Source organism: Mustela lutreola, chromosome 10 (genome assembly GCF_030435805.1).
Source record: "Mustela lutreola isolate mMusLut2 chromosome 10, mMusLut2.pri, whole genome shotgun sequence".
In the NCBI taxonomy this organism is placed as follows: domain Eukaryota; kingdom Metazoa; phylum Chordata; class Mammalia; order Carnivora; family Mustelidae; genus Mustela; species Mustela lutreola.
The window spans coordinates 63388830-63413501 of NC_081299.1; the positions used below are offsets into that span (position 1 = coordinate 63388830).

Here is a 24672-nt window from a genome sequence, read left to right on the forward strand (position 1 = left end):
CTTAACTTTTTACAAACTGTGAAATGTCTGCAAGGGGTTCTCTGATCTGCTGGAGGAGACCGAATCGAGGAGAAGAAAAGGGCGCTTTCTCTCCCCAGCAGGACCCAGATCCCTGCCTGCTGCTGAGCCGGCTTTGCATACGTTGAACCACAGAACGTTTACTGTGGGGGGTGGGGGAGAAAAAGAGGGAGAGAGAAAAAAGAAAAAGTAGCAAGCATCGAGGGGCTGCCGCGGGAGACCCGGACGGCACGTAATCCGTGGGCGGGGTCTCGGGGGCCGCCAGCCAGTGGACGGGCCCGGGGGCGGGGCCGAGGCGCGGGGGGCGGGGCCTGTGCCCGCGCAGCTCGCACCGCGGTCCCCTTATTTGGATCTGCGGGAATGTGGGCTGGAGCGGTCCTGCCGCGGTACCAGCCTCCAGCCTGTCGCCCGGACTGCCCCTGACCCAGGCGCGCCCGCTGCTCGGTGGCAGAAGGGCCGGCGGAGCGCCATGGCCTGCATCCTGAAGGTAACGACTGGGGTCTGTGGCTCGGACGCGTGGATGGCCGGTCCCTTGCTGCTCAGAGGCAAGGAGTCAGCCGCCGTCCCACTGCATCCTCATCTCAGTTGTCTTTTCCTGGCATTGATTTTCTTTTTGTTCCTTTGGCAAATGCATATGGAGGGAGCTTCTGAAACATGCAGCTGGCACGGCTTCTCTTCCCACCATTCCTGCCTGCTCGCGCCTGCATTGAAGGAGCTGCAGACTGTTGGCTCCAGGGGAGAGCAGGGCTCTGTGCCGAATAATGGGGATGGCAGGGAGGGGAGGGGTGCTCCCGCGGGTCCCGAGGCTCTGTTGCCTGAGGCCTCGCAGGGGCCAAGGGGAATGGAGAAGAGTCTGGGCTTGGGTGACTGGTGGTCAAGGATATAGCACTTTGAATGGGGGTGAGAGTGAGCAGAGGGGCGTTCTGTTGAACATTTGATCTCGCGAAGACAAACTTAAGAGTTTACAGGTAGTCCCTTAGGAATGAGTTTTCTGTGTGAACTGCTGGCTTTATGTGCCATTAACTTTACTTCGGGAAAGTTCACAGAAAGATGTTTTTATTAGTAGAGAATTTCTGACCCTTCCTTAAGCTCATATATTTGAACAGACCCAATGATTTCACTACATAGCAGAACCCGCTGAACCACCCCTTCTTTGTTGAGTTTTCTTTCCCCAAGTCTGGGTTCTGAGCCCAGACCAAGTGTCGTTTTGGGTTTATAGCTCTGTGGTGTCAGGTGGGAGGCTGTGGGTTTGTGGGTTCCGTGCCTCACTTGATAACTTTACATTCCACAGGGAGAGGCGTTTTACTTGTTTTTTGTTTTGATTTTTCTCACGCCTATCTCTCCTCATGCCTAACCTGACTCCTGACTGCCTGAATCTTAAACATTCACAGCCTGAAGGTTTCCTGGGCCTTGACTGGAGAATGTAAAGGCCTGTTTGTTCCAAGGTTGGGGGAGCTGTGTGTGATAGAGGAAAACACCACAAAAAGAGTTTTGTTGTTGTTTATTGTGAAATACTATTTGTTTCTCTGTACGATGATTTGAAGCCATCTACTGTTAAACTAGTTACTTCCTGTGTCATCTTGTCATCTTATACCATGCCTTGGTGTTAATGATACAAATAAGAGACTAACCTAGGAAAGGTTTTCTTGCTCTCTCTCTTTTTTTTTTTTTCCCTTAGAGTAAAGGAGGTCAGATATTTCCTGTGACTTTTCTGAACTTCCTCTCTTTGGTTTTGGAACATTTTCTGGGACATAACAAATGGTAGCAAGATCAAGAGGAAATACGTAATACATTGGTATTACAATATGGGATTTTTAACTTGGAGACTCAGCACAAGGACTGAAATAAGAGTATGAGTCATTCTTTACTATTTATTATATTATTAGCTGAAAGGGAAATTGAGGAGCATGGCGTTTATCATTGGACATCTTCTTCTTTTGGCTTCTCCCTGCCTTATCTTGCACATGTTCCAAAGATTTTAAACTAATACCCCAAGCTACACATGAATCTGATCCAGGCTTACTTTTCAAGCGCCTCACATTGACCTCATACATTTGGGGGCACATCTGAGTCCTCCTTATCTTTCCTCCACTGAAACCCATCTGGGATGCAGACAGATAAACTTCAAAGAGGTTTGGATTCAGAAAGACCTTGGTCTGTTTGCAGGTTCTGCCTGTTGCCACCTGTGTGGCCTTGGACAAGTTACTTATATGTCTCTGAGTCAGAGTTTCCTCAATGTAAGATCAAAGTAATAGCACCTACTCCCTAGGGTTGTTGTGGGAACAAAGTAAGATAGGGGAGGAAAACTACGCTGTGGCATAGGCATTGGTACGCGCCACTTTTTTCTGACATGTAGTGATAACTACAGATTAATGAATCTGTAATATGTCTTCTGCTTCTTTCATATACTGTAACTCTCATTCTTACATCGAATGCTACAGGGTGAGTAACATTGCATAAAACCCCATTTTAGGGGAGCCTGGTTGGCTCAGTGGGTTAAGTCTCTGCCTTCGGCTCAGCTCATGGTCCCAGAGTCCTGGGATCGAGCCCTGCATTGGGCTCTCTGCTCAGCAGGGAGCCTGCTTCCTCCTCTCTCTCTGCCTGCCTCTCTGCTTACTTGTGATCTCTCTCTCTCTCTCTGTCAAGTAAATGAATAAAATCTTAAAAAAAAAAAAATCCCATTTGATAGACGAGGAAACCAAGGCTCCTCAGTTTAAGAGATTTGCCCAAGACAACAGGGTGAAGTTCGAAGTGAGCTTGGGTTTAGACCCAGATTTGCCAAACTTTCTTATACTTTCATGCTGTTCTCTGCACTTTCTCAGGTGACCAATTTCTAAGATATCCCGATACCATTCAGAATCCTTACCACATTTGAGAAACAATGTACCTTTGTGCATTGTTGGTCTCAATGGCCTATGGTAGGCCTTTACCCCTTCTGGTTGTTGGAAGTCCATCCATGGTGGAGTGGAGAGTCCTGAGACCCGGATCCAGTGCAAGACTGACCTCCTGTACATGATGTTAGGCAGTCACTACATCTTACTCGTTTTAGAATGCAGATGTTTATGATAATTATCTGATAGGGTTTTATGAAGGTGAAATGATTGACTTCTTTTTTTCTTTTTTTTTCAACTAAACATTTTCTGCCACATGCCATCCCGTGGCTTGATGTTGGCATCACAGGGTGTATGAGCCATTGACTTGGTTCTCAAGTTCTTTACGGTGTTGGAAAGAGGATGGAAAAGTAAGTGAACATTTATGTTACAACGTGAAGAGTAACATAGATCTGTGGAAGGCATACTATGCAGAGGGGTAGAGCGATGAACCCTCCTACTGACTCCTCAAGACAGGCTTTCCACATCCTGCATTGGAGCTAGGTTTTGAACACTGCCTCAAATGTACTATCGTGGAGCTTTTTTTTTTTTTGAAAGATAACCTTTGAGGCAATGTTAACTTTACTCTGTGGGTGAAAACTAATTTCTTGACAGATTTTTGAGGTCGATTTTATTATCCATTTTTATATATGAGAAAACTGAGATAGAGTTTGATTAAAATATCTTTATGGACTACATAGTGATCCTAAAAATGGGGATCTCTGAGTAGCTAAGAGGAGAAGCCCATGCCGTGGCTGCCGGGAATGGTCCTATGTGGCACACAGAACGGTTCCCTCAAGGTACTGTGTATGGGGAAGGCCCATTCTGCCCCTGCGCAGAGCTGGCTCTCCTAACAGAACAATGATTAGTACCTCAATAATCATTAAATTGTGAAATACGTATTCACTCCACGTCGCCTGGGCTTTGAAGCTAGAACTATGTGGGTTTTAATTATGGCTACACCACTTACTAATTGTGTAACCACAAGAAAGTTTCTTGATTTCACTGCTCTGGTTTCTGAAATGGGGATAATCATGCATTCCTCAGCGGGTTATTCTAGGGGTTAAGTGAGAATAACTGCACGTTAGAAAGCATAGGCTAAACACAAGTCCAAGTCTTAGGTTCCTTTCTTGCCATACTCCCGGTCAGGCAGCCCTCCTGGGGAGCCGTGCTGTTGTGAACAATTAAGGGAAGGACTAGTCTTTTTCCAAGGAGTGTTTTTAAAGGTCTCAGAGATTTTGATAGACAAAAAAGGTATCTCATTTGTATTTATTTGATAACTAGTGAAGCAAAATTTTACATTCATGTTAGTCATTTGTTTTTCTTCTTCTGTACATTAGAGAGTCTTAAAATTTTTCATGTAATAAAACTTGTTTCTGGTTTCTTTTAGGATTGATACCTTTAGTCGGCAGGTCTGCCTTGGGCACAGTATCTGGTGCATTTTAGTATTTACCAGTATTTGCTGAATTGTATTCAGTTGCCTTTGTATCTGGCACTAAAAGGGTCACTGAGTGGATGTGTAGACACAGGATACTTATGAGTCATTTCTGCCTTAGCGAAGATCACGGTTTTGCCAGACCTATGATCATGAAGCAGTTAGACAATAACACGACAGGTGCATGACTAAGCCACCGCTTTCTTCCCTCCCAGTCACCCATCCCCATGTAACATTTACTCAGATGGATGAGAAATTCGGCAACTGGTGATACCAAGTTATGAACTTGGTGTCTTCTCATTTCCTTTTCTTCCCCCTGCCCCATACCTCATTCTTCACCATCTTGCATCAGTTATATCTAGAAGAATCTCTCAGACCTACCTGTTACTCCCCATTCTTACTCTCTGCCTCGGTCAGGGTCTAGTGTTTGCTCTGTCTTTTGTTTTGTTTTGTTTTATTTTTTTAAAGATTTTATTTATTTATTTGACAGACAGGGACCACAAGTAGGCAGAGAGGCAGGCAGAGAGAGAGATAGAGAGGGGGAAGCAGGCTCCCCACGGAGCAGAGAGCCCGACACGGGCTCAGGACCCTGAGATCATGACCTGAGCCGAAGGCAGAGGCTTAACCCACTGAACCACCCAGGCCTCCCTGCTCTATCTTTTGAAGTAGGCTCCCTTTCTTCAGCATCCCCCAAATCTGGCCCATCTTCCCCATCACTGTCATGGTATTGTGCTCAAGTGCAGTGCTGATCAAGCCACTGACAGGCCTGAAAGCTTGTTTTGGCCCCCCAGTCCCTGGGGGACGAACCTAACTATTTACCTCTAGCTCCGCATTCACTCACGTTCCTTCACCATCTTGCCCCTACACCTGACCTCACCACCTGCTGCTGCCTCACCCAGACACTTACCTACGCTCATCCCAGGTCTGTAGATGGGGCACTTCCTCCTGGCTCTGGGTCACTGTGGGACAGCATAGGGGTTAACAGCCTTGGCTCTGAGGTCAGAGCGACCCCCTTCAGCAGGTTCCTCAGCTGTGGAACTGGAACAGAAGTAGTGCTGACTTCTTAGAGTTAGGAGGAATAAATGAGCTGATTCTGTAGAACAGAACCCGACATATCGTAAGTCCTGGGTAATCATTAGCAATCTGTTGCTGCCGGCGTGCTGTTTTCTCTGCAGGAAATTCCCTCCGCTATCACTTTTCCTCCAGCGACAAAAGTCCTGCTCATCTCTCAGCTCCTAGGTCAGTGTCCCATCTGCGGGGAAGCCTTCCTGTGCTTCGGCGGGCTTTCCCTGGCTCCCGTGGTCTCAGTTCTCATCTCTGTAGCAGCGGCGATTACCCTGTCCTGTCGGTTCGCTGTTTGCCTTCCAGACTCCTCTGTTTGGGAACTCATCAAGGGTGGGGGCCTTCAGGAAGTCAATCAGCTAGCGTTTGCTAAGCACGATGAGGGAATAGTGCTGTTGGTGCCGGAGTATATGGATGGAGGTATGGGTGGCTGCCCAAATGAGTCTTGGGGACAGCAAAAGCCTTGTCTTAATGCAACTTGGTATCCCTAAGAACCAGCCTGCCTCTCACTAACATGTTACCTAAATGTTTGTTGAATGCATCAGTGCATTAATGTATTCGTTTTTTGTTTTTTTGAGATGAAATTTCTAGACGTGGGCCTAACCTGTCCTCTTTTGTAAACAGCTGAAGTTTTCATGGATGTAGAATGGATTTTTTCACTCTAACGTATAGCAAGTAGGTTAGAGCTTATCAGTTATTTTTCTCCTTAAAATTCCTTCTCTGTTTGCTTCTCGTACATCTGTTACCGTGTCTCCTATAAAATCTGGAGCCAATTTGAAATCTGGAGGGAAGGGGAAAGGAGGCCTGGACTGAAAGGAAGAGCTTATCTTTTGTTAGGATCATTTTGGTTCTTCAGGTTAACAGAAACAAACAAAAAAGTAAAAGTAAAAACAAAATAAAACAAAAAAACCCCAACACCCACAATCCCAATTTGTGGTTCTCATACTGAGGTCTCGAAGTGTTTGAAAACAGTCTGGCTTCGCTGAGCCTGGAAAGCCACAGAGACTTCATAGATACACAGATTGTAAATTTGAAACTCTAAGATCACCCCAGCAAGTGGAACAGACGAAGCCCTTGGACTAATAAATCTGCTACGATGTTTCTGGGATGCTGAAGTCTGGGCAGCGGTCCTGGCTCATTTTCAGTCTTAAGGTGACTGAACAGAATGCTTTTGCAACTTCCAGTTGCACACTGTGGGGAACGGGTGTCTTGTGAAGAAGCAGCGCTCTTTGGATGAATTGAGAACAACGGCAACAATACTAGCTGCTGTTTATTGAACACCTAGCGTGGTCAGGCTCGGTCCTGTGCTGAATGCTTTAAAGGCATCATCGCATGCAAACTGGGATTATAACGAAGACACTGAAGTTCAAAGAAGCTAAGTAGCTTGTCCCAGGTCCTGTGGTTAGTCAGTGGTGAAGGTGGAATTCACCTGGCTCTGTGTGGTTATGTGGTGTGTCTTGTGCCAATTTAAGTGAATGTTTGTGGGGACTTTGTGTTTATTTCACCATCGACTACCCAGGCAATACTCCGTCTAGACAGCTTCCTAACACCAGCCTGGTTGGGATCACTTTTAGCTGTGTTGTTTTTATCTGTTCCTTCTTCAGAGTTTCCTTTGTGACCGAGGAACTAGGGGAAATAGAGGGGCCACAGAGACTGGGGACGTAAGAAAGTTCTGGTTCTGCCTCCAACACTGAATAGCCCTTTGATCCTGTGCAAGTCACATGACCCCTCCCCTTAGCCTGAGAAGCCCACACATCCCTTTGGGGGTGGGACTGAAGGAGGGGGTGTCGTACAGAGGTAGATTTCCCTTTGGGCCAAGATTCAGGGCCCCTCCAAAGCTCTGGATTTTTGTATTTATAAAAATACAAAAGAGACGCCTGGGTGGCTCAGTTGGTTAAGCAGCTGCCTTCGGCTCAGGTCATGATCCCAGCATCCTGGGATCGAGTCCCGCATCAGGCTCCTTGCTTGGCAGGGAGCCTGCTTCTCCCTCTGCCTCTGCCTGCCATTCTGTCTGCCTGTGCTCGCTCTCTCCCCCTCTCTCTCTGATAAATAAATAAAATCTTAAAAAAAAAAAAAAAATACAAAAGACATGGGGCTAACCTGTCCTCTTTTTTGTAAACAGCTGAAGTTTTCATGGATATAGAATGGATTTTTTTCACTCTAACGTATAGCAAGAAGGTCCTGGATTTTTGTATTTATAATTTTCTATTCATTTTCCTAAAGAGACCTACAAATCGTATAAACTTCAGGCTCCCCAACCTGGATCCCCTCTGGAGCAGCATCGGAGTCCAAAAGAGTTAATGCTTGCAAAGTCACTCTTCAAAGCAGAATGTGCCGTACACATATGGCAAAACCATTATTAGTATTATTAATAGTTAGATAACAGCTTGAGTCGAGGAGAGCTGTCTTGGGAACTGGTGGGCTTTAAAGAAGGGTTTAGATTTGAGGAAAGCAGAGGGAGCCTATTAAGCTTTCCAGTAGATGACTGGGGAAAATTATGAAATCTCCTCCCCAGGAGGAAAATTTCTATCTGTTTGTGAAAATTTAACACACACTTGTGCCTGAGGGCTGGGAGTTGGAGGAGTTCTTTTCTGTTTCCTGGCTTCTGGGAAAAGTGGAGGAAGGCATTTTTCTAATTGGAGAGAGTAGATTTACAAGTGCTACCAGGATCCCATTACAGAAAGCTGCAGTTAGCTCCTGGTTATTAAAACACTCATTATTCAGTTTATGGATTACCCAGATCCTGTCCGTCCCTGGCCGTTCTGATGTACACCTTTTATGCATTTTACTGCCAATTAGCACCTCCACCAGAGTCAGGAAAGGGAGAGGAACGAAACCCCAAATTGTTTAATTCCTCTCCTTGTTAACAGCTGTGTCAAGGGTGGTTGCCAGGAAGGTGATTATAGGAGATGGCCCAAGTGAGGTGAAGGGATTATCTGTGCTTTCGCTATTGTTTTCTTTCCCCACCTCAGCTCAAGAACTTGAGAGTCCTGGCTCTGGTTCTGTTTGTAAACTGATTTAAATTTGCCTCATCAGAGACCTTGGCCCAGGGTATCCAGAGATTTAATAAATAGGAGCCTCGGGGTAAGTAACGTTCTCAGAGAGGCCTTGTGCCCCAGACCCCATCATCTCCGGGCCTCCCCTCATTACCCGTGTGATGTGGAGGGAGGGGGCTCACAACATCTGGTGCTTGGGGGAAGTGACTCCCGAGGAGATGGCTTGGGGGCCAGGAAACAGGGGTCCTCGTACTTGAGTCATTCTAGTGTTTGTGTAAAAAAGAAACACATGTCTTTGCATAGACATAGTCAGTGTAAATATATAAATAAAAACACATACCCACATTCATTCAATCAGTTGTACCTTCCTATTAATTCAGATTTGAAAATTCTTACACAAAAAAATCCTTCTTGGAAGGCACTTCTAATTTCAGAGGCTATTTTGTTTGTTTGTTTTAGTGTATTTATTAGCTGTGCCTTTATCGGACACAAAAATAAAAACTTCTTTGGTTGGTTACGAAAACTGTATTTGCATCTTGCCCTGAGCAGATCCTGATGGCAAGGGAGTGGGAAGTAAGATGCGTATGTCCTGCATTGAAAATGAGTCATGGGGACGCCTGGGTGGCTCAGTTGGTTGAGCGGCTGCCTTCGGCTCAGGTCATGATCCCAGCGTCCTGGGATCGAGTCCCACATCGGGCTCCTTGCTCGGCAGGGAACCGGCTTCTCCCTCTGCCTCTGCCTGCCTCTCTGTCTGCCTGTGCTTGCTCTCTGCCCTCCTCTCTCTCTGATAAATAAATAAATAAATAAATCTTTAAAAAAAAAAAAATGAGTCATGATATGGGGTTAGAATGTGCACCTGGAGCTCATCTTCGGTTTCAAGGACTAGAATGAGCAAGGAAGTGCTCTGGGATGATCTCCCTCCTTGGGACAAGTGGGATACATCCTTGCAGAGAGCAGAGGCTGCCGTTCCTGGCACTGTTGTTTGCTGTTCCCCGCCACGCCAGTAGACTGACTCTAAAGAGGGGTGAAAGTCTCTCTGTGAAGGTCTTGCCTTATCAAGCAGGAAAAATGGTAACCGGGAAAGAAGGGCTGTTCTCCAGGGTGCGGGGGGTAAGAGGATTTGGGGTGCAGAGGTCAGAGCTGAACCAGTGCCGAGTCAGATTCCAGCTTTGTGATGAATATGAGTCATGAAAGTAATATGTCTATTTACTGCAGTGTTGTCCCATAGAAATCTCGTGCAGCTTACTTCCACAATTTTACATTTTCTAAGAGCCACATTAAAACATAGAAACAAAAAGAAACAGGCGGAATTTACGTGAATAACGTATTTCATTTAACCCAGTATATCTCAAAGATTTCATTTCAACATGTAATCAATATAAAAATTAGCAAGATATCTATACATCTTTTGTCAAGTCTTCAAAATTCAGCGTACCTTTTGCCATTACTGCATATCTCAATTCGGATGCTGAATTTTCATCAGAAATTTAGATTTTATAAAGTGTACAGATAAAAAAGTAGGTTCCTGTGTTGAAGTTGCTTCAGAGGTGCTCAAAAGTTTCCCAAGAGTTGAATCGAGTGTTAGTTTTTAAATGTAAATAAAATAAAATGAAATTAAAAGTGTGGTTAAAAATGTGGTTCCTCAGTCACAACAGCCGTATTTCAAAATCTCTGTGGGCGATTGTGGGTAGTGGTTACTGTCCTGGACGGTGTGTTTATCTAGGTCTTCCTCCTCACCATCCGAAGGGACCACCAACCAGGGACGGAGGCAGTGAGAGCAGTGGAAGAAGATGAGGGGAAGGAGTGCTTGCCGGCGGCGGTGGGGGGGGGGCGGAGCAGAAGGGAAGGCACTCCTGTGGGTCAGACCCTTGCAGCCGAAGGGGAGGCAAATGATGAGTGAGTCATGAATGCTGGACCCAGGGACACACTGAAGCCTTTCTTGACTCCTTGGAATTTCACCTAAAATGGAGTCCTAGGTTTTTCCACATCCTGAGCCCGATTGGCCCCCTAGATGTTGAACAGCTGTGAATTCTCCCAGGGGCATGCGGTTTTGGGCTCAGTCTGGTGGTGTGAACTCCTGTAGGCTTTGAGGTCAGAGACAGAGTGTATACACTTTTATCTGAGCCATTGCTTTGCTCCAGCCGGGCAGTCCACACATGGCAGCAATTTGGACATCCGGAATAACCTCCGTGTCTTCTTTTAAGTCAAGAGAGTAGGTGATTGGTGTTCCTTTGTACAGCGTGTTTATTTTTCACTGCTTGCTGGTGTGTATATAAATTCAGCAGTACGTGAATAGCTGTGTGTCCAGGGGTGCTTAGCACAAATCGGTTTGCAAACCCACAGCTCTGTTTCGTCTACACTCATGGGTTGCGTACCTGCCCTGCTCCACCTCATCTTGGATCACGAGGTGAACACTTCGTTACACTAATGGCAGTAGCTGCCACTGGCCGCGTGCCTTCTCTTGGCCAGACAGCCTCCCAGATATCTGTTACAGCTATTTATTATCCCACAAGATTTCAGGATGGGCGTTATTACTTTAGTTGGACTGACCTGGAACTCTGGTTTGTGGAGCTGCACGGTTTTGCTCACACAAGAGTGCTAGGCCAGGAGCCTCCAGCTATAGCCTTTGGGCCAAATCCCCTGTGGCCTTTGTCTATTGAGCACAGTAGGGCCCACGGTTAAGAATGGGTTTTGCATTGTTGAGTAGTTGAAAAAAAATCAAAAGCAAAATAAGATCTCAGGATGTGTGAAAATGTATGAGAGTCAAATATCAGTGCCCATAAATAATTTTCCCGGAACACAGCCCTGTTTATTTGTTACTTAGTGTCTATGTCTGCTTTCCTGTTACAGTAGCAAAGTTGAGAAGCTGACATTTGGACAGCAAAGCCTTAAAAATTTGATGTCCCTTTGCAGATAAATTGTGCCACCCTCTGTGCTAGGCTGTCAAATCCCTTCTGCAGACTGAGAGCTGGGGTCGGGCGGGCGCAGGGTGTCCCAGGGATCTTCAGCTCTCGCCTGGGGCCCCACACTGGGGACGGCAGAGAGATTTACTGAGCGTGGAGCACTTCGAGTGGAAGAGGAAAGGAAAGCTTAGGGAGGAGATGTAACTCCCCAAAGTCACATGGTGACTGGGGCTGGAATTCAGACTCCAGAGCCCCCCCCAAGTCTGTGGCTTCTGACAGATGCATTGACCGCAAGTGTTAATCAGCTGGAATTGAACCAGGAAACCTGAATGGCCTGTTTGACCAGAGGTTGCTAAACTCCAGGGTTTATGACTCTATATCTGGGTTGGGGCTCAAGAAGCTGTGGCTCTGACAAGCCCCCAGGATGAGTGGCTGTCAGTTAAGCGTCTCCCTTCGGCTCAGGTCACGATCCCAGGGTCCTTGGATTGAGCCTGGCATTGGGGCTCCCTGCTCAGCGGGGAGACTGACCCTCCTCTCCATGTGTGTGCGCGTGTGCACCCGTGTTCTCTCTCTCTCTCTCTGACAAATAAATAGATAAAATCTTTTAAAAAGAACAACAACAAATAGTTGTTGAGTTGTGAAAGGCTTCACACACCAGTGATGCCCCATAGAAACTGACAAGAATTTAAGGCAGTTTAGAAATTTAAGTCAAGTCCATTCTAATAAGCTTTTTCAACATTGTAATTATTCTCATTAAACCCCAAGCTTTCTGATACCATAGGGCTCAGGCCATCATGAGTATTGAAACGCATGTGCTCTGCTTCCAACAACGAGGAGCTGGAGGGTGAAATGAACCCCTTGCTGGTGGCACTCCTCCTCTGTTTCTGGAAACTTGAGTTTCTTTCAAAACAGTTTCAAAATCAGTTAATGTTGATTTATAAACCAGGACTTTGGCTTCTGCCGTGATTGTATATCAAACCCTTTCTGGGCTCTGTTTCCGCCCATGAACCGCCCCTCTCTCCCCAGGTCCGTTTCTCTGCCCTGGGTGCAGGAAACAGCTTCTGTAGTCTCATTGTCCTGGCTTTGGTCATGAAAGGTAATGCATTAGTGCTAGAGTTCACCATCTTAATTATTGGTTCTACTCGGTCTCGTGTTTAAAAAGTCGTTACTTAAGGATTAGGAATGGGGAGAATGAACACTGGCGAAAGATGATAGATTTTTTTTTTAATGTTGATGATTCACAGCCTTGTTTGGGATTTTAATAAGTAACAGAAAGCATTGGAAACCACTGATTTAATCTCTTCTTATAGGCTCATATTGACATAAAGAAAATAAATCTCTCTATTTCCACGCCTCCATTCTTTGTGCAGCTCATTTTTCTCATCTCCCCCCCCCCCCACCCTTTCCCTCTGGCCTCTGAGCCCCTCCCTAGTACCCCTGTTACAGGGATCATTCGTTAGTGTGTGTAAAGAACCATAATCTCAGCTCTGTAGAAGGGAAGCCTTACAGAACTCTATTACCAAGTAGGTGAAACCCTCTCACAGGGTCCCAGGTTATAAGGCATTCCATTAGGAATTCTGTGGGAAATGGGACTCATTTCTCTGCCCCGTATCAAACCATCAGCTGGTGTTCATGACAGCTCCGGGATGTCATCCTCCGTACCTTTGCCACGGCTGGAGGCTGACTTTACAGCTGCTGGTGTTTGCTCTTTTATTGCTGACCTTCTCAACCTTGGGGCCCTTTCTTTCTCCCTATGTCCAGGAGAAAATTCATTCCCGAGGAGCAGCAATTACCTGCCACCTTTCGTCTGCCGCCTTATTCATTCTTCTCTCATTCTTTCAGTTGGGAGTAAGAGAATCTCTCCCTCCGACCCTGGTTTGTGCCACTTAATGATTTGTTCCTTAACTGGCTTAATGTTTATTTAATTCTACCATGCTGTTTAACCCCAGAAGCCTGGTTGATGGCTTAAGCTGAGCCAAGATTTCTGCTCGTGACTTTTAACTTGTTGGTAGAGTAAGGTTTGCTTTCCCATCCTCCATGTTTGACCCTTGGTATTAAAACCTTGTTTAAAGAAATGACATCTGAACCATCTACCACCCTAGATTTCTATATTAGAAAAATTGAAGTTCGCTGTATGTTCTAGATTTGTGTAGGTGAAAGGGGTCTGTATCTGACCTGTGTTTTCCTTTTCCCTTCAGCAAACAGAAACTTGTGGAGTTTATCATCAAGCACTTCGGGAGAACCCAAGTACAGTGGGCGGGAGGAGGCGTAGGAGGCATGGAGATGAAAGAGAAGCTAAGGGTTTATTTTTTTTGCTTTTGTCTGAAACAATTTTACTTTATTTATTTTTACGTTTTTTTTGTTAAGAAACTCCACAGCAAGCATGAGGCTTGAACTCATGACCCGGAGATGGGGAATTGCATGTTCTACTCACTGAGCCAGCTGAGGATTTAATTCCTTTCTAAGGGAAATTGAGTCTGCATGGGTGATAATACTATTTGTGACAACAGCTTGCATTTACCCAGTGCTTGCTCTTTTTATTGAGGGCTGTCTATTTTTGCATTATCTCCTTTGTCAAGCTGATAGGGTAGATATAAAGAGTTATAAATTCCCATTTAGATGAAGACATTGAGGCTTAGAGAGGTTAAATAACCTTCCCAAGATTGTACAAAGCTGGGTCAGGGGTCAGGGTATGGGTGGGCAGTATTTGAATCCCAAAGTCTGGCTGGAGTAGAATATATGTAATAGAATCTTTTCCTATAGTCATACATGGACAAATCTATTTGTAACTTTTGCACAATAATAATAATAATTAATGAACATTTGCTGGGTGCTAACTTTGTGGTAGGTACTGTGAGGTATACATGTGATTTCATTTATTACGCAATAATCCTATTAGAAAAATACTATTTTTTTAAGATTTTATTTATTTATTTGACAGAGAGAGATCACAGTAGACAGAGAGGCAAGCAGAGAGAGAGAGAGAGAGGGAAGCAGGCTCCCTGCTGAGCAGAGAGCCCGACGCGGGACTCGATCCCAGGACCCTGAGATCATGACCTGAGCCGAAGGCAGCGGCTTAACCCACTGAGCCACCCAGGTGCCCCAGAAAAATACTATTATTATCAAATCTGTTTTACCTTTGAGGAATCCTGAGGCTTAGAAAAACTCTTCTGCTTTGCCCAACCCTGTGGCTAGTGACAAGACAATTTGTGTGACCATATTATTTTTTATTAACTGTTTTACTATTATTTAAAAATTTTTTTCAAATTGAGTTTTTATTTTAGTTCTAGTATAGTTAACAGTGTTATATTAGTTTTGGGTGTACAATAGAGTGATTCAACAGTTCTAAACATCATGACTCAGTGCTCATCATGATAAGTGTACTCTAATTCACATCATCTGTTTCACCCATCCTCCACTCACCCCCCCCCATATGCTTTATTTTATCTCATTTTATTTTATGCAGGGCTTGAACTCATGATCTTGAGATTAAGACCTGAGATCAAGAGTTGGATGCTTAACTGACTGAGCCACCCAGCCACCCCTGATATGTTTTATTTTAAATGAGTACTCTCATTTAAAGTTGTGTTTTTTTTTTTTCCAACAAGGAAATTTTTTTTACCTGAAGCATACTTCAGATACACGGTTCTTAAAGATATATATAAAACATTCCATCCAAGAAAATTAGAATACGTGTTTTCTTCAAGTACACAGAAGAATGCAGTGGTTAAATCACCTAAAAGGAGACATAACAAATATTACGAATTTAAGAAGACAAAAATCATACCAAATATATTTTTTAAAGTACAGTAGTACAAAACTAAAGATCAACAATAAAACCAAGTTGGAAATTCTACAATGTAAATATTAAATATTTAATACATAAATATTAAACAACATACTACTGCACAAACGATGGGCTAAATAAGAAACAGCAAATCAAAATATGTCTCAAAACAAAAGAAAAAGAAAGCCAATATTGCAAAACCTATGGGATGCAGCAAAAGCAGATATTAGAGTGAAATTTATGCTATAAATGCTTCTATTAAGAGAAAAAAGGTTCACATAAACAACTTAGCATTATGCTATAAGGAACTATAAAAAGAAGAAACGTAGTTGAAATTTTTTAGTAGATGCAGGAAAGAACAAACAAAAATCAGAAATGAATAAAATAGAGACCAGAATAAACAAAAACAGGACATTGAAAGTAATGACCCATTTTTCAAAAAAATATTGTTACTAACTAACATTTATTGTGCTCTAAGACCTGGCCCTTATTTTTAGCACTTCACACTTATTAACTCATTTAATGTCTATTTTTCAAGTAAGGAGATCAAGACACAGAGTGGTTAAAGTCACCAGACTGTTTCTGGCTATGATGAAACGCAGGCCCCTTGGCTGTGATCTGTGTGTGTTAGAGACACGCACATGGCCACACACCCTGTTTTTAAATGTTGTTGTTTATGTTTGTTCGTTTTGGCTTTTTTGTTTTTTGCCACTTTTATGGTTTACCTCTTAGTGCAAAGAATAACTTAGGACTATTGAAACCCATTCCAGTACGAAATCAACCCACATCAAAGGAGGTTATGTAAATAAAAAAGATTTCTTCATTTTTACCTTGAGAGAAACCAAATTTAAAAAAATTTGTGTTTGTTTTCCCTTTGAAGAATTTTGAATCAGCTCACACTTAGGAAAGACCCGTTTAGGTCTTTAGATGTGGAATTAATTTCTTTGTGAAGATGGGATTTCTATTTGACCCTGAGGCCATCATTCTGACTGGGTGGAGAATGCCAGGTAGTTTTCCCTCTTGACTTCTCTCCCTGTTCTCCCCTTCATCGCTGTCCCCCTGGATAACTCCACTGGGCAGCTAGAGCGATCCTTTAGAAAGTAAGTCAGATTACGGTAATTGCCTGTCTAAATCTTTTGGTAGCTTTCCATTCCACTTGAGACAAAATCTAAATTCCTTCCCACGGCTCACTATGCTCACGATCTTGCTCTTGCTTATTTGAGAAATCATCTCCTATACCTTAGTTCCCTGATCATTTTCATTCCATCCAGTTCTTGGACCATGTCAAGCTCCCCTTCTGCTTCAGAGCTTCTGGGCTGCTGTTCCTCTGCCTTCCATCTTTGCCTCCAGGTTCTTTTTGATGCTATCTTTTCCCCTCTTCTATGTCCCAAATTATTAAATGCATTGCCTCAAGCAGGCCTTTTGCTGATTATGACAATAAAATATAATTTATCCAGGGCACATGGATGGCTTAGTCAGTTAAGTGTCTGCCTTCGGCTCGAGTCATGATCCCAGGGTCCTGGGATGGAATCTGAGTCGGAATCCCTGCTCAGGGGGAAGCCTGCTTCTCCCTCTCCCTGTGCCCCTAACCTTTGCTTGTGTTTGCGCATGTGCACGCTCTCTTTCTCTCTCTCGTGCATGAGCATGCTCTCTCAAATATATAAATAAGGTCTTTAAAAAAAAAAATCTATATACATATAAAATTCTTTCTGATATTTCCTATTATGCTCTCCTGTTAATTGTATGCACAGCACTTTTTAATACATGAATTTATGTGTATTTGTTTTCCTTGTAAGTCAAAAGACTGAAAGGAAAGGGATCATAGTTATTTTATTCATCACTGTGTATCTAGCATCCAGCACAGTACATTCAGCAAACTAATGAATGGTTGAATGAATTAAATTTCAGGAAAAAAAAAAAAAAAAAGAAAAGACGTGCAAAGATATGGTGGCATGAGGCGTGAAGTGACAGGTCATTTTGGGGAGTAGTCAAAGTTGTGGGGGTGCCCGGGTGGCTCAGTTGGTTGAGTGTCTGACTCAGGTCACAGTTTCCGGGGCATGGGATAGAGTGCTGTGTCAGAGTCTGCGCTAGCAGGGGGTCTTCTAGGAATTTTCTCTCTCCCTCTCCGACTACCCCCCCCCCATCTTTCTCAGATAAATAAATAAATCTTTTTAAAAAGCTGTGGAGATGGTTGTCACTGGGCTGGTTTTGGCAGCTAGAAGAGATGATATATAATATGGGGTTAGATCATGAAGGATTATGTGGGTCCTGCCAAGGAGCAGGAGCTTTATCCTCTGGAAATGAGGAAACACTGATGGGTTTTAAACAGATTATTAAATGCAGTTGAGGTATTGAGTCAGAGAGAACATTCTATTGTCTCACTGTCTTTTAGAGTACTCAAGAGTCCTTAGAGTGACTCTCATTATTGCCCTTTGTATTTGGAAATTACATGTTCCAATTATGATTTTGCTACAAGGATTGCACAGGCAGAATGTCAAACAGAATTCTGGAAATTAAAATATACCAAAGATGTAAGTGTGCTTGTTTATGGCATAGCTTGGTGTTTTATCTCTCAAATGTGGATGAGTCAATGATAAAATAAAACCAAACATTTTAGACAAGTAAGTTATTAGCTGTTCAGGTGATTCAGCTTTCCATATAATGAAAAGAATCTTGAATTTGGACATTATCTCTTGAGTCATTTAGGTGGTATGTGGCTGGCTTTAGGCTCTGTTTGGTAGAGCCGACTTTTACATTCACTTGAGAGTGTTGCTTTGAAGGAGGGTGCTATATGGTTCTGCCCTGTGGATCAATTATATAGTGACTGTCTTGGGACCCTGCCCTGAAAGGACAATACTATCGTCTTTGCACAGCTCCTATTTATTGAGCATCCACTATGTGGCAGGCGCTAGTCATCTTACATTACATGTGGACAAAACTTTATCGCATCTGTTTGTGGTAGATGCATTCCCACCGTACAGATGGAGAAACAGGTTCTGGAAAACTTGGTAAAATGGTCTCCCCTTACCCACGGTGTTGCTTTGCATAGTTTCAGTTATAGAGCCTGATGCTGCTTCATCATGCCTACATCGTTCATTTCTCTTCAGCTCACCACAGAGGCATTTTAACCTCTCATATCACAAGAAGGGTGAGTACAGCATGTACAATAAGATCTTTTGAGAAAGAGACTACATGCACATGACTTTTATTACAGTATACTGTTATAATTAGTCTATGTTGTTATTAGCTACTATTGATGATCTCTTACTGAGCCTAATTTATGAATTAAACTTTATCATATGTATGTGTAGGGAAAAAAAATAGTATGGTTCAATACCATCCATGGTTTCAGACATCCACTGAGCGTCTTGGAATGTATCCCCTGTAGATAAGGGGGGACTAGTATAATTCTCCCAAGTGAGAGCCAGGGGATTAAATTCAGATCTGACTCAAAATGCCCCGCTTTTATTTTAACCCTCTGCTGGGCCTACCTCTGTAGAGGAGAGAATCATATAGGACTATTGAGATGAATTAAACATACCTGTACTTGGAAAGGCTCATAGAAATAATTGAAATCTGACTTAAACTGAATATTAAAAAAATTAAAGAATTTTAAGAATTTTTTTTAGGGGGGAAGGGAGAGAGGGAGAAAGAGAATCTGATGTAGTCTCCATGCCCAGTGCATGATCCTAAAGGGGAGAGGGGGGAAGTGAGGAGGGTCTCGATCTCACAACCCTGAGATCATGACCTGAGCTGATATTAAGAGTCTGATGTTTAACCAACTGAGCCACCCAGGTGACCCTAAGAACATTTCTTTAATTTGAAGAACTTTTAAACTAATTTACACTTAGGCAGCCATTTTATTCAACCTGTTCATTTTGATTCAGCCCTAGTAAGATTAGTTTCACTGATGAGAGCAGGTCCCTGAACAGAATCTTGATGGAGAGGCGTGAACATTGGGACAGCTGTGCTGCCTTCACCTACTGGTCTCCTCACCACAGCCTTCTCTTCATTTGCCATTCTGGAATCACAGTAGCCAGAAGGAACTTTTAAAAATATAAGTTGATTGCTTTCCCTTGCCTAACTGGTCATATTCTGGGCACCCCCCCCACACACAAAATGCAAATAATTTGCAAATAATAAGGGGTTAATATCCAAATGTGAAGAACTCCCACAATTTACTAGCAAAGAAAAACAATCAAATTAGGAAATGGGCAAAGGGGGCACCTGGGTGGTTTAGTCGTTAACTGTCTGCCTTCGTTTCAGGTCATGATCCCAGGACTTTGGGATTGAGCCCCACATTGGGTTCCCTGTTCAACAGGGAGCTTGCTTCTCCCTTTCCCACTGCTCCTGCTTGTATTCCCTCTCTTGCTGTGTCTCGCTCTGTCAAATAAAAATAAAATCTTAAAAAAAAAAAAAAAAGAAAGAAAGAAAAAATGGGCAAAGGCTCTGAGTAGACATTTTCCCAAAGAAGACATACACATGGCCGTAGGTACCTAAAAAGATACTCAACATCACTAATCATCAGAGAAATGTAAGTCAAAAGCACAGGGAGGTATCACCTCAGACCTGTTAGAATGGCTATTATCAAGAAGATAAGAAAAAACAAGTGTTGGCAAGAATGTGGAGAAGAGGGAACCCATGTGAACTGTTGGCGAGAATGTAAATTAGTGTAACCACTGCAGAAAACAGTATGGAGGTTCCTCAAAAAATTGAAAATAGAGCTACTGAATAAAGAAATAATTCCACTTCTGGGTATTTATCCAAAGAAAATAAAAGCACTAACTAGAAAAGAAATCTGCACTCTCCTTTCACTGCAGCATTACTTATAATAGCCAAGACATGGAAATAACCTAAGTGTCCATCGATGGAGGAACGGATAAGGAAATATGTGTATATACTTAGAGATATATATATGTTTGTGTATGTGTGCACACGCACATGCATGCACACACACACGGAGGAATATTACTCAACCGTAAAAATGGAAACCCTGCCGTTTTGTTTGTTTATTTGTTTTAGGTATAGATATTTTGATTTTGATTTTTTTTTTCATATCCCATATTCTTAAAGCAAGCTCCCTCCACCTTCTTTTCCTTTGCACCTATCTTTCGAGATAGGTGGCTCAATTCATCTCTGTGGAATTCTTTGGATCTGAGTTTTGTTCGTTGGGCCCTCTATCTGATCCATACAATTTCCAGTTTGGTCTGTCGGAGAGCAGTAAGGAAGATTTGAAGATGTGGCAAGAACTGCGTACCTTTGCCATAATGAGAGAACTGTAGCCTAAAAGTAAACAAAAATAAAGTGGAAATACTGTAACGTACTTGCTTTACACAACTTTACTAGAAAAAATAGAAAAAGACAGCTCTGGTGCCTGTGGAAGGGAGGCAGTCCCTCAGCACGGCCTGCCTGCATGCGGAGCTCTGTGGATCGGCAGCACTTAATTACCACATACAGTTTTATGGACTGTTTTATGAGAAGCTGCTTTTTAGCCTTGCATGGATTGCTATAAAGGGAAATATAGAAAGACAGGAGAGGATTTACATCATGTTGGCAAAAATCGTCCCTCCATGGTTGACGGTTACAACCGGAGACATCCCAGGATCCATCTCTCAGCGTTTCCTGAGAACTTTCTGTGGAGAGGCAGAGGCCAGCAAGATGCCAGAGCTCAGAGGTGGAAGGAGTAAGGACACAGGGCGCCCAGGGCCTTGACCGAGGCACACATTTGCCACAGGAGCCCCGCAAAAGCATCTGATGACATTAAGAGGAGTCCAGGAAGTTTGGGGGAATTCTCTAATAAGAGAGGTGAGAAAGAGTGTCCACGATGGAGGGAACAGTGAGAACAAAAGCGAGGCGGCCAGGAAGGTTGTGGTCAAGGTGAACTGCAAGCACATGGTCCTGGCGAAAGTCTTGGACATGATACTGGAGAGGTGGGTGGGGACCATGTACTGCTGAACTTGTGTGCTAACCTAGGGAGTGTAGGTGTATAACCCAAGGTATTAGGGGTGACGATGATGCTGATAGCAGACATTAATGAGGACTTCTCCGTAAGTTGTGAACATCCACGTGGTCCCTGGCCACACGTAAACCTGTTAGAGTGACAAGATGTGCACACTCAGTCGTCATTGTTGGTGTCTGAGATGACCACGGACTTTAGGTCGCCTGGGGTCCTCACACTGCCATTTACTGCAGGATCTGGGAACAAGCCGTGAAGCATTTTGAACCTTTGTTCCCTGTTTCTAAACTGTGCATAATAATCATATCTGCTTGGGGCACCTGGGTGGCTCAGTGGGTTAAGCCGCTGCCTTCGCCTCGGGTCGTGATCTCAGGGTCCTGGGATCGAGTCCCACATCGGGCTCTCTGCTCAGCAGGGAGCCTGCTTCCCTCTCTCTCTCTGCCTGCCTCTCTGTCTACTTGTGATCTCTCTCTGACAAATAAATAAATAAAATCTTTTAAAAAAAAAATCATATCTGCTCCACTCTTTGTTGTCAGGAACAATATGAAGAAAGACTATGTACTCTGTGGAAATGATATTTGTTTAAATTGTCTTTAGTGTAAGGAATTTTATCTACTACTTTCTCTCTCTCTCTCTCTCTTTTTTTTTTTTTTTTTTTTTGTATCATTTGTGGTAACTTTATACATCATTTCAAAGCTGGGGGAATTCTCCTTGGACCCTGGTTAATTAGTTGCCTTTTAGGAAGACTGGGTGAGTCATTGCCATCAGTTTTCTTCAGGATGTGGGTCAGACTTCTCAAGGAGCTGTGATCTTGGACACATCACTTAACCTGTCTGAGCCACTGTTTTGTCCTGGAAAATGAAGACAAAGCTGACAAAGTTGTCAACATGTAGGGACTATTGTGAAGATGATTTAATGAGCTATTTGATGGAAAGTGTGGGCACATAGCAAGTGTTCAATGAATATTTATTCCTGAAGAGAAATAACACTGCGGCTGTTGAGGAGTGGGGTGAAGAGCCCGAGAAGTGTTTTTATGCTTTCTCCCATCTCCTGTCTTTTTCTCCCCTCCAGGCTGAATGAGATTGGATATTTTGTAAATGTGGTGCCCTCTTTGCCATAGCACCCTCAGACATGCGCATGGGACACTCTGACCAATGAATCAAAACAACAGGCGAGGGTTGTTGGTTGAATTTGCTGACTTTTCATACCCTCACATGCAGGGATGGTGCCAGCTCTGCCTGGCTTAGTCAGCCCAGGTGGAGATTGGAGGAGCCGGCGTGGCTGGTGGAGGGCTTGGTTACCTAGGCAACATTTACGGACGCTGTCGACAAAGGAGCTATCACCACTGCCTAATGCATGCACAAGTGTATCAAGTTATGGGGAAGATGGAAAGACACAATTTTCTCTTGAAATGAGATAGATGCAGGTGTTAATTTCTTCTGAATGGCAGCTAATTTCCCATTTTCAAAGAGCAGGACAAGCTTAAACTTTCACTTGTGGCTGAAAATACTCAGTTTGTGATCCTGGCAAGCCTCTTAAGAAAGAAACGTCCTGGGGCTGGACTGTTAGGCTTCCTGTCTTTTCGGAAGCTTATTGCATTTATTTTACTGCTTTGGGGGATTAGAAAATAGTCTCTGAAGGACATTTCTTTAATGACTTGGAATATTTATGTGGAAAACTTGCTTGTTGGACACTACAGTGATTGCTGTAGCTTTTGTCTCTAATTAGCTATTGGATCCTTCACTCTGAAGTTTTTTTTTTTTTTTAAATGTTTTCTTTGATGTAAAAGCTAATGTATATTAAGAAAATACACAGAACAATTAAATAGTCCAATGATTTGTCATAGGTGAATATGTTTAAAACTGTTACCTCTACTGGGGTGAAGATAGAACATTGCAGGTGTCCCAGAAATGTTCCTCCTCCTCCTTCCCTATGCTTATGTGCTCTCACTCCCCACAAGGAGACCACTGTCTTGACTTAATGAACAGTGAAGAAGTTGGTACTAGAAGTTTTGTTACTAAAACATGTATTTCTGAACACTGGGGTGTAGCTTTGTACCTCTTTTGAATTTCATATAGATGGAATCGTACGGTATTATTTTATGTTTGGCTTAGTTTTTTTTCCAGCATTTTCTTTTTCTGAGGTACTTTCCTGTTGGGGTGTGTAACTGTCTTTCATTCATTTTACGGGCTGTACTTTATTATCTGAATATATCACAGTTTATCTACTTGGCTAGTGATGGGTATTTGGGGATGTTTCTAGTTTTTAGCTATTACAAATAATGATATTATACACATTTTTTTTTCCCTTTTTAATGTAGGCTCCATGCCTAGTGTGGAGCACAGCGCAGGGCTTGAACTCACAACCCTGAGATCAAGACCTGAGCTGAGATCAAGAATCAGATGTCTAATTGACTGAGCCACCCAGGTACCCCGATGTTATAAACATTCTTGCACATGTCCCTTGGAATATAGATGCATGCATTTCTGTTTGTCATGTACCTAGAAGTGGAATTGCTGGAGCATAAGATATATGTATCTTCAACCTTTGTGATATTAAAGGATTTTTTTTAATAAAATCATTACTCTCATACAAATATAGAATGAACATGTGCAAAGATTTCATTTAACTCATTAATGAGGGGATCGCTAAGTTATTGTAACAGGTTGAAAGGAGAATTGAAAGAACCCCACATAACTAGGCAATGGGAATACCGAAATGAATTTATAAGTAAATGCAAAATGAGTCTATCCGTAAGGCAATAATCCATTGCATTCTATCAGACAATTCATTAATAACTGTGTAGTTAAGAAGCATTTGTATTTTTATCAGTTTCTACATTTGGAGAAATAGTGCAAAGCAGCAAAAAGCAGAATAACGCAGAAAGGTACATTGGACTGGACACTCTATACTCTTATTTCCTTCCATATCCAAAGTCTTGCACAATTTTTCCTGGCAGTCTATGATACCAAACTGTTTTCCAAAGTGATTATTTCAAATTACTGTCCCACCAGAAAGGTACTGGAGTTCCTCTTGCTCCACATCCTTAACAGTTGTTGTCAGGATTAACGTCTACCATTCTGGTAGGAGGTTATCAGTGGTATCTCTTTGTGGTTTTGCATCTCCCCGGTAAGAATGAGGTTGAACTGCTTTTCAGATCTTATTGGTTGTTTGAGTACCTGCTTGTGTAAACTGCTTGTTCTAGTTTTTCTTCCCATTTAAAAAAATGGGTTACTCCCCCCCCCCATTTTTTGGTAGGGGTTTTTTATAAGTGTCCTATATAATAATATATTATACATTTTCCTGTATCTGTTGTAGATATCATCTCCCACATTTTGCCTGGTTGTCTTTTCATTTTTTTTTTTTTTTTACTGGTGTCTTTGATAAAACAATTTTAATACAGCCTAGTTTATTATTCTTTTATTCTATAGTTGATGATTTTTAAAATCTCTCCTTAAAAGGCTTTCATTACCCAGACTTCTTGAAAATATTTAAGTATATAATACTAACTCCTAGAAACGATATTATTTGGCCTTTCAAATCTAAATATAAAAACCATGTAGGATTTATTTTTCTGTAGAATGTGAAATCAACTATCAGTGCCCCTTCCCCTGCCCTATTATAGAATGCAGTTTACCCAGCACC

General features: G+C 42.9%; 1 protein-coding gene across 1 annotated transcript in view; it reads left to right on the forward strand.

Annotated features, from left to right (window-relative positions):
• The first annotated feature begins 326 nt into the window (after window positions 1–326).
• Window positions 327–24672, forward strand: part of ST6GALNAC3 (ST6 N-acetylgalactosaminide alpha-2,6-sialyltransferase 3) — a 527343-nt gene continuing 502997 nt past the window's right edge. Inside the window, exon 1 of the mRNA XM_059135170.1 lies at window positions 327–505. Within this exon, the coding sequence (XP_058991153.1) occupies window positions 488–505 (18 nt within the window). The 5' untranslated portion in view covers window positions 327–487. The remainder of the gene's footprint in view (window positions 506–24672) is intronic.